This window comes from Purpureocillium lilacinum (genome assembly GCF_023168085.1).
Source record: "Purpureocillium lilacinum CBS 284.36 DNA, scaffold_2, whole genome shotgun sequence".
In the NCBI taxonomy this organism is placed as follows: Eukaryota; Fungi; Ascomycota; class Sordariomycetes; order Hypocreales; family Ophiocordycipitaceae; genus Purpureocillium; species Purpureocillium lilacinum.
In genome coordinates, this window is record NW_027072112.1 from 6836209 (window position 1) to 6849505 (window position 13297).

At 57.5% G+C, this 13297-nt stretch overlaps 2 protein-coding genes across 2 annotated transcripts; one reads left to right on the top strand and one right to left on the bottom strand.

Moving 5' to 3' along the window:
• Window positions 1-1812: 1812 nt before the first annotated feature.
• On the bottom strand, window positions 1813-4906 carry PLICBS_003863 (uncharacterized protein; the record flags this gene model as incomplete). The annotated part of the gene is made up of 3 exons (XM_065600314.1): window positions 1813-2121; window positions 2235-4765; window positions 4831-4906. The coding sequence occupies 3 exons, from the start codon at window positions 4904-4906 to the stop codon at window positions 1813-1815; spliced, it is 2916 nt and encodes a 971-aa protein (XP_065456386.1).
• A 1650-nt stretch (window positions 4907-6556) lies between these two features.
• PLICBS_003864 (uncharacterized protein) lies at window positions 6557-7112 on the top strand (the record flags this gene model as incomplete). Its single annotated transcript, XM_065600315.1, has 2 exons — window positions 6557-6945; window positions 7091-7112. 2 exons carry the CDS (start codon window positions 6557-6559, stop codon window positions 7110-7112), a joined length of 411 nt encoding a protein of 136 aa, XP_065456387.1.
• Between the last annotated feature and the right edge of the window lie 6185 nt (window positions 7113-13297).

Below are 13297 nucleotides of genomic sequence, written 5' to 3' on the forward strand. Positions count from 1 at the left end.
CGCCCAGAAGTTTTCCAGCAGCTTCCTGCAGTACTGGACCGACGTACTTGCCGGCACGCACACCAACCTCCCGACGAAGCCCTGCGGAGTGGCGGTGGCCGCATCGTCCGCCTGGGCCATGGACATTCAGATCCGGACGAAGGTCGCCATGCGGAGCGCGAAGACGGACAAGATGCCATGGGCGCTGGTTCGTCCTATTCCTTCATGTGGACGGCGTCGTCCGGTTCCAGACATGCCGCTCGCTGACGTGGAGCCTGTGCCGAGACGCAGTCGCAGGGGTCTGTGCCATCTAACTGTCGGTTATGGCAATGGCGGACATTGTGCAAAGCTTGACAAGCAGATCACCGTAGCACACGCGGTCTCGGCACATTCTTCGGGTGCACGCTACGTCGCAGCGAAAGTCGGTTTCCTGACGTTGTCTGGTGGCATCTCCTGCTGCCGCGTTTGAGCTGCCGCGTCCGTCGCCTTCTGCCGTCCAGTCTCTGCTTGTCGTCGGCTGCTACAGGTCTTGTCACTTTCTCGACGTCGTTGCGTGAGGTGTGTCCATTTCTATGCAAGAGACAGGATTGCACGCCGAGCAACATCTCATGTGTTCTATGTGCAACATCACGCGTCTCGCGCCATCAGTTACATTACTGTACATAGGGAGCCAACTTCGCGCAATCCCTAACGCCGAATTCTCGACCCAAGATTGCAGCATGCCTTTGAGGCCAGCCGAAGAATACGACACAGCCTGTTCCCAAGAGCATGAAAATTCGGCCCTCCAGCCGTAGTCGGGCAGCAGTGGGCAAGACTGGGCCGGACAGGAAGCCCACCCACAAGTCAGCTATCCTTGGGTCGGGCCAGACATCCCAGTAATGAATATATATTCATTCATAAGCGCATATTCATTCTTAAGCTTATGCATAAGGATAGGAATACAGAGGCTGCCAATGAATACATAATTCTTATATTCTTAAGGAGCTGGCCATGTGGGTCCAACACAGGAAGTACTGCCTGTACCGGCGATGTAGACGACCCCGAACGGCCATTCTCTTGCCGCATGAGACGTAATTGCATGGCCAGGGCACGGCTTTCCCCAGATACTATCGGTCGTGCTCAATGTGTAAGAAACTGGATGAAGATAAGTTGTTTCTTAAACTGTGTGCGGCAGCGGAGGATGCGTCCTGGAGGTTGCCGGCAGCGGCAACAAGGTATGTGGAGTTTCAGCCTTATATTCATAATAATTCATAAGCTTAAGAATGGATATGAATATAACGGCGCCACTATGAATACATAAGAATATGGCAAAATTATGTATTTATTCATTACTGGGATGTCTGGGTCGGGCAAACAGACAGGCGCGCGGCAAGCCGGTTGCAGGAGGCAACCTAGCATACGGAGGCGACGGTCAGAATGGGAGACTATATGTGATGAAGAGAAGCAGGAAGCTCAACCGAAGCGGAGACTGCAGAGCTCCCAGATGCAACCTGGCATTGCAGCACCCTCAGTTCTGTCAAGTTCCGGTAGTACGTAAAACCGCGGGGGATTGTATCCACGTGCGGATGTAATTTGGGTAACGCAAAGACGGAGTGTCCTGGACGGTCAAAATACCCTGTCTGGCCCTCCGAGTGCCATCCAGTTCTGAGTCCGAATGTATTTGCGGGTAGAGGCGATTACTAGGAGCCAATCAAACGATTAATACGGAGTACAATTCAATTCCCCCAAAGACGATACATATAACTTAACCACTTATTAACACGAACGCTGTCCAGCCTCGACGGGGCAGACAGCGACGGCGACCATGTCAAGCGACATCAAACACCCAGCAAATCATTGCTTGGGCTTGTCCTTCTTCCCGGTCAGAGCGTTGAGGGCGCTGCCGAGGCCGAGCCCCTCGAGGATCTTGTTGAGCCCCAGGCTGCCGAGCAGGCCGTGGACGAGCCCGCCAAGGCCCAGGGGGCTCAGGAGCTTGCCGACAAGGCCAAGCACGCCGTTGAGCAGCAGGCCGACGGCGGCGAGGATCTGGAAGAGCGGCTCCGAGAGCAGGCCCCAGAGGGGGTTGAGCTCCTTCTTGGCGTGGGGCATGCCGTCGATCTTGCGCTTGGCGTTGTCGATGGTCTGGGTGACGGTTCCGGTGAGCTGTGACGTGGTGTGTTAGCGGTGATCTGCATAGAAAGACACTCGAGCGAGCGCATACCAACTGCGAGCAGCGGCACACGTCGTCGATCATTAGTGACGAAGAGAATACATACCTCCTTGAGCACGTCGGCCAGGTGGTGCTCCTCCGGGCTGGCGTCCTTGGTCGCCGACTTGTACTTGGCCTGGCGTTGGATGCGGCCGTCCGGGTCCATGCCGCGGATCATGCCGTTGGTCTCGGTCAGGATCTTGCCGCCCTCCTCGATGAGCGGCTTGACCTCGCGCACCAGCTGCTCCTCGTCGAGGTCCTCCTTGTCCGTCTTCTCAGCCGCGTCGACCTTGCTGGTGATCAGGCTCAGGATGGGGCGGATCTTCTCGAGCGACTGCTCGATGGCGCCGGCGAGCTGGCCCGCCAGCTTCTGATCCTTCTCGGCCCGCTCTCGCTTCTGCTTGTCCTCCTCGGACTCGCCGGGGATGTCCTCGAGCAGCGTGACGTGGCCGACGGTGTTGCCCTTGGAGTTGACCACGTCGCCGTCGTCGTCGACCTCCTTGCCGGAGCAGATGCTGACATCGCCGCTCGTCAGCTTGCCGATGATGTGGCCGTCGTCGTCGAGCACGTTGCCCTCGCGGTTGACCTTGCGGCCCGCGAGGGGGTCGCGGCGCTTCTCGACCTCGGGCTCCTCCCAGCGCTCGGCCTTGCCCACCACGTTACCGTTCTTGTCGACGACATCGCCGTCCTCGTCGACGGAGCGCCCGTACAGCGTCTTGGGGTCGCCAGACGTCAGCCGCCCGACGACCTCGCCCGACGAGGTCACGACCTTGCCGTCCTTGGCGACGGTGCAGCCCTTGAGCTCGGCAAACGGCCCCTCCTTGGAGCCCTCGCGCTCGCCCTCGGGCACCAGCTCGGCCTTGCCGATCTTGTCGCCCGACTCGCTCATGATGTTACCTTCCTTGTCGCACATGCGGCCGACGAGCGAGGCGACGTTGCCCTCGATGACGCGGCCGAAGACGGTGCCGTTGGAGTCGACCACGTTGCCGGCCTTGTTGACGCGCTTGCCGGCCAGCAGCGAGCGGTCGACGACCTGCTCGGGCTCCTCCTCGGGCTCGTCCCAGGCCTCGGCCTTGCCGACCAAGTTGCCGCGGCGGTCGAGGATGTCGCCGTCCTCGTCCACCTTGCTGCCCTTGAGGTGCTTGGGGTCGCCCTCGACGACAGTGCCGACCTGGCGGCCCTCGGAGGTGACGCGCCCGTCGGCCTCGACGACGGCGTCGGGGAAGTTCTGGAAGGGCGCAAACGACTTGTTGGAGCTCTCGCGCTCGCTGTCAGGGATGGGCTCCGCCTTGCCGACGATCTTGCCCGAGTCGTTCCAGATGTTGCCATCTTCGTCGGCCTTCTTGCCCTGAAGCTTCTTGGCGTCGCCCTCGGACAGGCGTCCGATGATGTCGCCCTTGTCGTCGACGAGGTTGCCGGCCTTGTTGACGTTGGTGCCCTTGAGGACGGAGAAGTCGATGGGCGCCTCCTCGGCAGCCTCCTGGGCCTCATCGGCCTTCTCAGCGGCTTCCTCGCCGGCCTCGCCGACCTTGTCTTGGGCAGCTTCGCCGGCCTTCTCACCTTCCTTGGTGACGCCTTCGGCCTGCTCGCCGACGCCCTCAGCGGCATCCTTGGCGCCCTCTCCCTCCGGGAGGTCGTCGCCGGGCTTGTCACCCTCGGGAACGTCTCCAGCGTCCTTGCCTGCGTCCTCGCCCTTGTCCGTGATGTCCTTGACAGCCTCCTGGGCCTCGTCTGTGGGCTCCTTGGCCTTGTCCGCCGTGTCCTCTGCAGTGTCCTTTGCATTCTCAGCCGTGTCTTCAGTGTTATCCTTTGCCTCCTCCGCGGTGTCCTTGGCCTGCTCGGTCTTGTGGCCTGCAACCTTCGAGGCGTCCTCGGTAGTGCCCTCTGTGGACTCGTCGATGGGCTTGGGGGCCTGCTCGGTCAGGTCGTCCTGGCCGACCTTCTCGGCGGGGGTATCATCTCCATGGACGGTCTCCTTCTCCTCCTTGGTCTTTTTGCCAGCGGACGCGGCGTCAGCTGGGGAGGCCTCCTTGTCTTGGAGCCGGACGGGGGGAGGCGCCTTGTCGTCGACGGACTCTGCTGTCTTGCCGGCGTCGTCCTTGACGGGCTCCATGGCCTTGCTGGCGTCGTCCTTGGCAGACTCGGACGGGGTGTCGTCGTCGCCGCCGCTCGACAGCTTCTTATTCTCAGCATCATCGCCACCCTTGCCGCCGGAGAGCTGATTGTACGCGTTAGCGAGGTCCCCATTGAGGGTGAAGGCAGTCTTTACGGGTCTGCCTACACTGCTCACGGTCTGGGCGGCGCCCTTGGCCTTGCCGAGGACGTTCCAGCCGCCGGTGGTCTCCTTGGCCTCCTCGGTGGCCTGGGTTGTGTACTCGCTGTCGAGTAAGGCCTTCCCGAGGACGTCGCCCGACTCGTTGACGACGTCTCCCTCAGCGGTCACGCAGCTGCCGACCAGGCTCTGCAGGTCCTTGGAGTCGGAGACCTTGCCGATGGCCCTGTCCGACTGGTCGACGATCTCGCCCTTCTTGTTGACAACGCCGGCGGCGGCGGACCGGGGCACGGTCTGTGGGTCGGCGCCCGCGGCCTCGGGGGCGGCTGAAAGGGGGGGTTAGAGTCTAGACTTTACGGGATGAACCGAGACATTGGAAGGGCCAACTTACAGACTTGGAGCTGCTTCTTCTCCTCGGCCAGGGTCGGGGCCTGGGTTTCGGCCTCCTTATTCTTTGTGATCGGCATGATTGATTCAGACTTTTGTCATTAGAGTATTGATTCACACTCTTTTCTCGTGGACACTTCGTTCGAGCCGCCACGCCCGCCGCTCACCGATTTATATGTCCACATGCCGGCGACGGCAAACAAGGTTTTGGGGGTCCTCATCCATCCACGGACACAAACATGTCATGGCATGGGAGCGCAAATGTCAGATTACCGTCTATTCCTCCCACCCCCGGCAGCCCGGCAGCCCGGTTTTTTTCCAAGGACAAGCCACACTGGCTCGGCTTGAAGCGAAGAGGATGGCGCGCGAAACTGCGCCAACGCGCGTCACTCTGGCCCCCGGCGATCATCGCGCGGCATAGAGCATCTCACGGTGACGTAATGGCAACGGCACCGAAGGGGGAGCACCAGCCACTCGCGCACTCCATCGTGATGCTGTGGCTGAGGCGTCGCAGCCGGACAGGACAATTGCAGGCCAAGCGGGCGAGCGAGGAGGGATTGCTGGGAAACCCTCAAACTCCGGCGCCGCGTCGATGGCCTAGGCGCCTTTGTGTCATACCGCAGGCATTGCACAGGCTGATGTCCTGCCGCCCTGGCGGTGGTTGGTGGTTGCCGCTCGGAGCTTGGTTTTCATACACCGATCGATCACTCGCCATGGTGCCTATCCTCGGCTCGAGAATTGTTTAGCGTGGGCTCGAGGTGTGTGGGAAAGCTTCAACTTACCGTGTGGACGTTGAACAGAACGTCGCAATGAGACGGGCACTCTGCTTCAAACTCACCGCTGAAACAATCTGAACGGGCCTGATGTCTTTTGCGTCAGGAGTGGATTGTTCTTCGTTTTGCTGACGGCCCAAGCGAACCGTCTTGCCCCGAGTAGCACTCCGTAGGGTACGGACCCAGTGTTGGTTCTGCTCACCTGGGACGGAGCAAACGGTCCGTCGGCGCCGCAAAGTGTTATCTGCCCCAGAGCTGGCAACGCTGGCTGTACCCCACCAGTCCCGGACGGCGCTGCGGGATGTTTCTCCATCACCTTTCCCGGAGCCCTTCCGTATAGACCGCGACCGCCAATGCTGAAAGGCTGGTTCCAATCGTTGCCAAACTCGTCTCGAGTTTGCATCACCCTTCCCGGCAACCCGTCGCGGCTTCCCCCGGACGGGTTTCTCGCCCAAAGTACCGGGCGACTGGCCCCAGCACCTTCGACCACCCAGGATCACTCAATCGAACACCTTCTGCACCGTGCTGCTCAGATCTCGTTTCGATGGCTCGATAACACTCCGCCGTTCCAGTACGGCTCTTCGAGATTCCCCTCTGTGCATACGTCATGGCTGACCAGCACGGGATCTTTCTCCGCCTGGTTTGAGTGTCGGCGTGTATAAATGAGTGCCCTGGCTCACCAACCCAACCCGTACAAGCGGGATATCTGTCATAATCCTCACAAGTAGACTGCGCTTCGTCAAGTACTTCGATATGTACTCAACAGTCATGGTCTCAGGTGCTTTTGACCTGCGACCCCTCGACAGCGAAAGGTCACTCGCATCCAGCCAGCTCGACAGCCAATGGGGCGGCGCGCCTCCGTTAGATAGTTGTTTAGCTATGAAGGAGCCAGAGAGTCTTCCGGCGTCTACCGACACTTTCGGAAACGATCTATCCATGAGCTGTATAGACGGCACCATGGCCGACCTGCACGCCAGGAAGTTTGCCACAAACGACTGCTGCAACAGTGGCATGCAGTTTCCCGATCCCTTCTACTTCCGAATGACCAGCAGTTCCATGAGCAATCCATCGTCCGATGGCATCAACAGTAACCTGTCGGGAGACGTGGCTTTCTTCACCACCGCATCCCCCGAGTCGCCATCGCCCAAGACCAAACCAAACACAGTCAAGAAGCGTGGCCGCCCACGAAAGGCTCGGCCTGCCTCTACCACCGCTGCCATATCGACGGCCGACCTCACCACAGTGTCCAAGCGCCGGACTAGCACCAAGAGCGAAACCGAGACTTCTGGTGGGGATGACCCAAGGACGCTCCGTGTCCGCGAAAAGAACCGTATCGCTGCCGACAAGTGCCGCTCGCGGAGGCGGCAAGAGGAGGACAATGATATACCAGACAAATTATATCCGTGGCATAAATTGTCAGACCGCTTCTTGTCAGTTGGAGCAATGCTGATACACTTTACGACGCATCGTCGTATCAGAGACGAATCACAGATTTGGTCCAGGCTATGCGTAAGCCTGGTGAATCGAAGCCGCCTTAATCTGGCAGTCTCTTTTCCCACTTACATATTTGAACGCGCGAGACTACGAGTTATGTGCGACCGCAGACTGAGCCCCCCACCCATTAACGTCAACTTCTTGGGTTGCCGTCCGCATCGGTGTAAGAATATAGTTTGCGCCATCGCCTTACTGGTTGGCCTGGCGCCAGATTTGGCCACCGTCCAGCCTAACGCACGTTGGACTCTGTCTGGCAACGGCGTTCGGCTCCTGTTTACTGCCGACTCTCCGATAACCTCTTTCGTTTGTGCGGCTTGTTCGGCATGGGCCTCATCGGAGCTCGCAGTCCGACTTGCTATCAGAACTGGCTGTGAACGACGAGGTGCAGGTCTATCGTGCTACACCGATCAAAAAAAAATCGTTCGCGCAGCATACGTTGTCACGTAGATCTCGAACCATCCGCACCATGAGAGCCACCTGTCGTTCATCCTCCCTGTTCAGACGCTGCGGGCCGCGGGCCGGTTCTTATACGTCGACCGGCGACGACTGGAAACTCCCACCACGGCCGCGAGGCTCTCGTCGGACAGGCTCGGCCGCTTCCCCAGGACCTCCACGGCGGTCCTCCGCATGTACCCATCGTCATCGTTTAGCCGTTGCACCACGGCCGCCATTGGAATGTACCGGAATTTCGATATACCTCAATTGTGATTCACTCTACATTATGCAGGATGACGAGACTGATAAGTGCCGGGAACTGTCTTGTCGTACTCGACATTTATTGCGGGCCCAGCGTTACAGTTTCGGCCTCGTGCGCGGTTTCGAGCCAAGAGTTCACGACGCGATCTTTATAATCAAGGCAGCTTCTGATTCATCATGACCTAGTATTCAAGTAAAGTCGGATCCTATGAGTGATATCCCCAATTTGACGCCGTAAGGACTGGAACCCGCAACAGTCGGCCGAGCTGAAACTCCAATGGAGAACTCTATACAACGACTGGAGCTTCCATCCACGGGTGGTAAAGCCACACCAGCTTTCCCACTTCGACATGAATCGAAGGAAACCTAGATTTCTAGCAGTCCTTTAACTAGAACACACGTCTATGTCAGAAAATAATTTGAAGGACATTGTTGATCACAGTTTTGATACTTACACATTTTCTAAGGTCGGATTGAACGTGCGCCTTGCAAGAATTGAGGCATCCAGGAGGCTGCCCCCCGCAATCCTAGAGGTTGCGGTTATATTAGCATACTACTGGCATCAGGCGCTAACAATTACAGTTCGCCACTTACACGGCCACACTCTAGGTCCTCGATGAAGGCAATGATATTACATCGACGACTGCAGCTGTCACGCTTCTCCAGGTCCGTGTCCGAGTTCCTGTCAGCTAGTGGAGTTGACAGTCCCAAGGCCGTCAGCGTTGCCAATAGCACGAGCGTGAGCTTCATTATGGGCCAAGGTCGCAGTCTCAGGAGTGATTGGTAGTGTGATATGCAGTGGAGTTGAATGCTAAGAATGTTGAAAAAAATTGCAAAGTTTCATAGGCAGTTTGGGTCGTTTAAATAAGTGCCTTGCGCACAAATGTGACTGTACTGGTGGAATGTGGTGGCGCAAAACATCAACCTAGGTAATCAGCACAATCGGAAACGTATGAGGAGCACAGCCGTAGAGTCGCAGCGTTGACCAATTCCTGTGGGTGGCCGTTAACAGCCTGAAGCGTAACCTACGGACTTTGCCACCCACAGTCGCAAAGCCAGCGGTTCGGCTTCTGGGGTCAAGTGCGCTGGCTTGGCTACTCAGCTCTAGATAAAGTTTTCTTCAGACGCCTCGTAAATATATACGTCGAAATAAGGAGGCAGCTTCGTGGCTCAAAGTAGAAAAGATCATCTCGCAGAATGCGCATCGAATGGCTTCCTGCGAATTTGGTCCTCCATGCACTAGCCAGTCGATGCAATTGTCGACATATCCCTTAATATCACCAGAAATGCAGCTGCGACGAGACGCGAAGCTTCTGCCAGGTTTCGTCATGGACCTCTAGTGCCAATTTGTACGTTCGTATGCTTACAATGCTTCGAGACAGCTGTTCATTACCACGCTGTACATCTGTTAGGATATTGATGTCATGCTACGGCCAGAATTGTAGCGTGTGTCTTGTGCCAGCACTGAGCAATCCCTCTGGAGCGCCCTTGGCTGCTTCGATGCTCGCCTTGTCATCTACATTCAACGAACGATCTGGTTTGCGCCAATGTAAGATCGAGTCCGATTAACACGCCATCGATTGTCATGCTCCATGTCATATGTGGTAACTGGGGGTATTTGCGAGGAGGTGGAGGTCCGCAGGGACAAAATGCAGCTTGAAGGGCACATAACGCGTGGAAAGTTACGCGCCGCCTCTTCATGCGTGAGCCGCTCTGAAGACTGGGTTAAGGCTGGGAATCAATGCAGATCCGGTTTTGAGCCCCAAAACATGTCATTGTAAGCGGTTGTCTGCGGGATTCAGTCCTACGAGCTGCATGGTTTCATGCTGGGGTTCGTTCAGCTGGTCGCAGCGTGGCAGTAGCCTCCCATGGGTGGCGTTGTGGGGTATGGCCGAGTTCAGTGCCCGCTCGGCACTCGGCAGTCGGGCATGCGCAAGTTTAATTCTCCGGGGCAGGGTGGTTCAATCGCGATAGCTGTACCCGTTTAAAACGGACGGATGTATTGCGGCGCCGAGAGGGTGCCGCAGAGCCCAGACCGTGCGATCGTGAGCCAGCCGTGCTGTGACGACCACACAATCTTCTGGCGTGGGACACGCCATGGCGAACAGCCAGAAGGGTCGTGGGAGGAGCGAACCGCCGCGACTTCAAACAAATGGCTGGATGCGGATCCATGCCCTAGCGGTTACAGAAGAATGGACAACATTGAAGCGACGTTATTGGGGAATGCAGGCAGAGGCGGGAGCACTCGTTCGTGACCCTTGTCAGAATCGGTCGCGTTTCGGCTGTTTGGGCGCTCATTACCATGTGTTGCTGCTTTCGCCGTGCTGCAGCGGCCAGTGACACACACGGCTCAGGTTCGAAATGATCCGGGCATGGCGTCGGGGTCGGTTGAATACGACGGGGAAGAACACGGTTTAAATTTTCGAGTAGTCGAGGATGCAATGCAAAGTTTGTCACTGAGGGCAATAAATGCACGGGGAAATGATCAGCAAGGTGGGCCGATACACACTGTAGACCCTTATTGACTTGTTTCATATGAGTTTCTTGGCGCTCTCGCTGGGGGGCAGTTTCTGGTGAAGAGGTCCTCGTCGCTTCAGCGACCAGCCAATCCTAAAGCCCCAATATTGAGACCTGGTGCATGATGACAATATCAGCATTTCCAATTGAGCCACCCTGACGGCTGCATAGAATCCCCGTCTAGCCCTGGAGTTCGTCCCTTGGTCGGTCTGATCTTGCGACAACAACGGCGACTAGCTCGAAATAGCAATTCTGATGACTCTTGGGCTGAAGCGAGGAGCTGCGGCACTACAGTACTTGCCCCTCGTAGCATTCGCTCCGGCAAACGTTACTTGGAGTGGATTGAAATGCTTAGGAGTTCAAGGTGCGAGAGGGGATGCGCATTCGAATAGCAAGGAGACCAGGTGACAAGTGGAGTTGGTTGAGGAGGACCAAAGCTGAATCTCCTTCGCGAGGAGGAAGGACTTAGGAAGAGGACTGGAGGTCTGGCCTCACAGCGGGGATGGCTGGTTATAAATGCCAGAGTGTGGAGCCCACGGGCTGACATTGAAATGGGGGCCCCAAGACTCGCGGATAAGCCAGGCCGTTGATCTCCGATCGTGCACTTGCCGCAATGTACGTCCGTCGAGACGGATTGGGCAGCCGCAGAGAGGGCCAGGCTTGGGAAGGTCAGCCTGGTTCAGCGTCGAACAGTGTCGAACAGGATTTACCCACCAATTCTCAAAGGACCTCGCATCGTGCACCTCCGATGTGTCAGTCGATGGGCCGGGGCGTGCACCTGCCTGGCCTGTGCAAGCGCCTAGCATTATCCGCCTGTCCGCACTGCCAAGCCGTGACGGCAACCAATGCTACAACTCCACGCACACGGTGTGTCACGGCCGCTGGACACCCTGGGACTCGGGACCAGAGGGCCGGCCTTAGGACTGAATCCTTGACCAGGACAGCAGGTCGGGAGGTGTGCCTTAGTGACAGGCAAAATGGGTTGGACGTGATGGTACAGTACGATTTACTTGATTCCCTGTCGACAGGTTACGAGTTTTTGCACGCCAACATGTAGGGAATCCAGTCCGAGGGCTGGGGCCGAGCACCCTGCCATGGGTGCTTTGCATCAGCCACCCACGCGACAACGAAGTCACAATCTCGACTGTCAGGGCCATGTCCGCTGCTGCTCCCGGCGACTCCTAATCTCCCTGACTGTTTCCTCCGAGGTCCGGCGGCTGCGGGCACGGGAACAACCCTACACGGTCGCTTTCTTCTGATTTCTGACCCGATTTCCAGGAATGAGAACAAAGAAGAGGTCTGTTGCAAACTTGCCGTCCTGTAGACTCACCCTGCCCCTGCCTGTCTGTGTGGCCTTGAGTGACAATCGCCCGCAGTCCTTGGGACCGACTCAAAGTGCTGGCACCGCCTGACAAGCCAAACTGGACAAGGACAATGGTGCCTCACTCGTATGTAGCACACCCCTGGCGATACTCAACCGGCCGGCCATGGACACTCTCGGTGTCGGCGATCACAGCGCCACTCCTGACGGCCGCATTGCTGGCTGGCCAGTGGACACGGCTTCCTCGCTCGGCACTCCTTGCCTTGCTGCCTCCTCTCGGAGCGAGCCACGCACGAAAACGTGGAGCGACCACGGACCGGTGTGGCGAACGCGCTTGGGAAAGGGTCTCCGGGACAACGTGATGCCCATGATAGGCTCTGGTGTGTGACAAGTGCGTGACACGAGGGAACGAATTTTTCTCAGGTAGGGCGAGCACCATTTCATTGGAGCGGACGTGAGCAAATGTACCTGGTTGCCCTTCGCCCTGGGCTCGCCACGGCCTCTGAGGTATTTTTATTTTCGTTTGGAACCCCCCGGGCCCGGGTCAACGGGGAGGGGGAAAAGCTTTTGGTGGGGGTTGGGGGGGGGGCGAATGGTGGTGGCTGGTTCAGTCTCAACTGGGGTGTGATTGGCTGCATACATGACTTGCCTGGCAGGAAGTTGTGTGCTCGTCCACAGTCCCACCCGTTGAGTGAGGAGAGACGGGGCAGTACGTATGCCTCAAGACAAACGCCGAGCAATAGGACCGCCAGGGCGAACCAAACGTGACGGATGACGTTCGGTGAAGCATCCGGGGACAACAGCAATTGGTCGCCCTTGGTTAAAGTCAATAGGCTGTATCAAACCTACGCCCCGTCATTGCAACAGGCTCCATGCTGAGTCAATAGGCCCCAAGCACGCATCCTATAATGCCAAGGGAGGGCCCGTTCCCAGGACGAGGATGGGAGTCCTGGCGGGACGCGACCGGGGCGACTCTGCATGCTGCCAACGCCAACCATATGATACGAGCCGGCAAACCGGTGCGGTTTAGGTTCCTGCCTTGTGCGATAAAAACTCGGACGTTTTGCAGTGTCACCGGGCGGCAGGCAAGGGCTGCTAGGGGGATGCGCCCAAGGAGAAGGCGCGTCGTGGACTTTGGGGCTGGGTGAACGGACGGCTGGGACCTAACGCGTTGGCAGGCACAAAGGAGGGAATCTAGTTGTACTCAAGAAGATACACTCACTAGTTGATTACGCCCGGTGGCCGGCTAGCCAATAGAGCAGCTATCTGCTTGACGTACATGCGTGCTTCCAAAATTTACCAAAGTCTTCCTTGGAACAGCGCATTGCCGCAAGGCCTTTTTCGCGGAGATGCCGTTTGCGATGGCTCCAATTGCCTAAGGACATCAGACTCGGTATACGTAGCCGTTGGCCGTTTGTTTAAGAGTGTACCAACTTTGGCAGAAATTGACGTAGTATTGGTGGAGGTGTGCGTGGTTGAAGTTGGACTAGCGGCGAGGTTACCGAGATTTGGCGGTGTGCCGAAAGCGGGTGCTGCCGATTTCTATGTGCAGGGGTATTCAGCGACGTCACACTTATTTGGCATAGTATCAATAAGGCATTTCAGCAGGAGCTTCAAGGTGTCCCCTTTCTTGATTGGACTACACGCGGCCTGTTCAATCCAGCCCGACA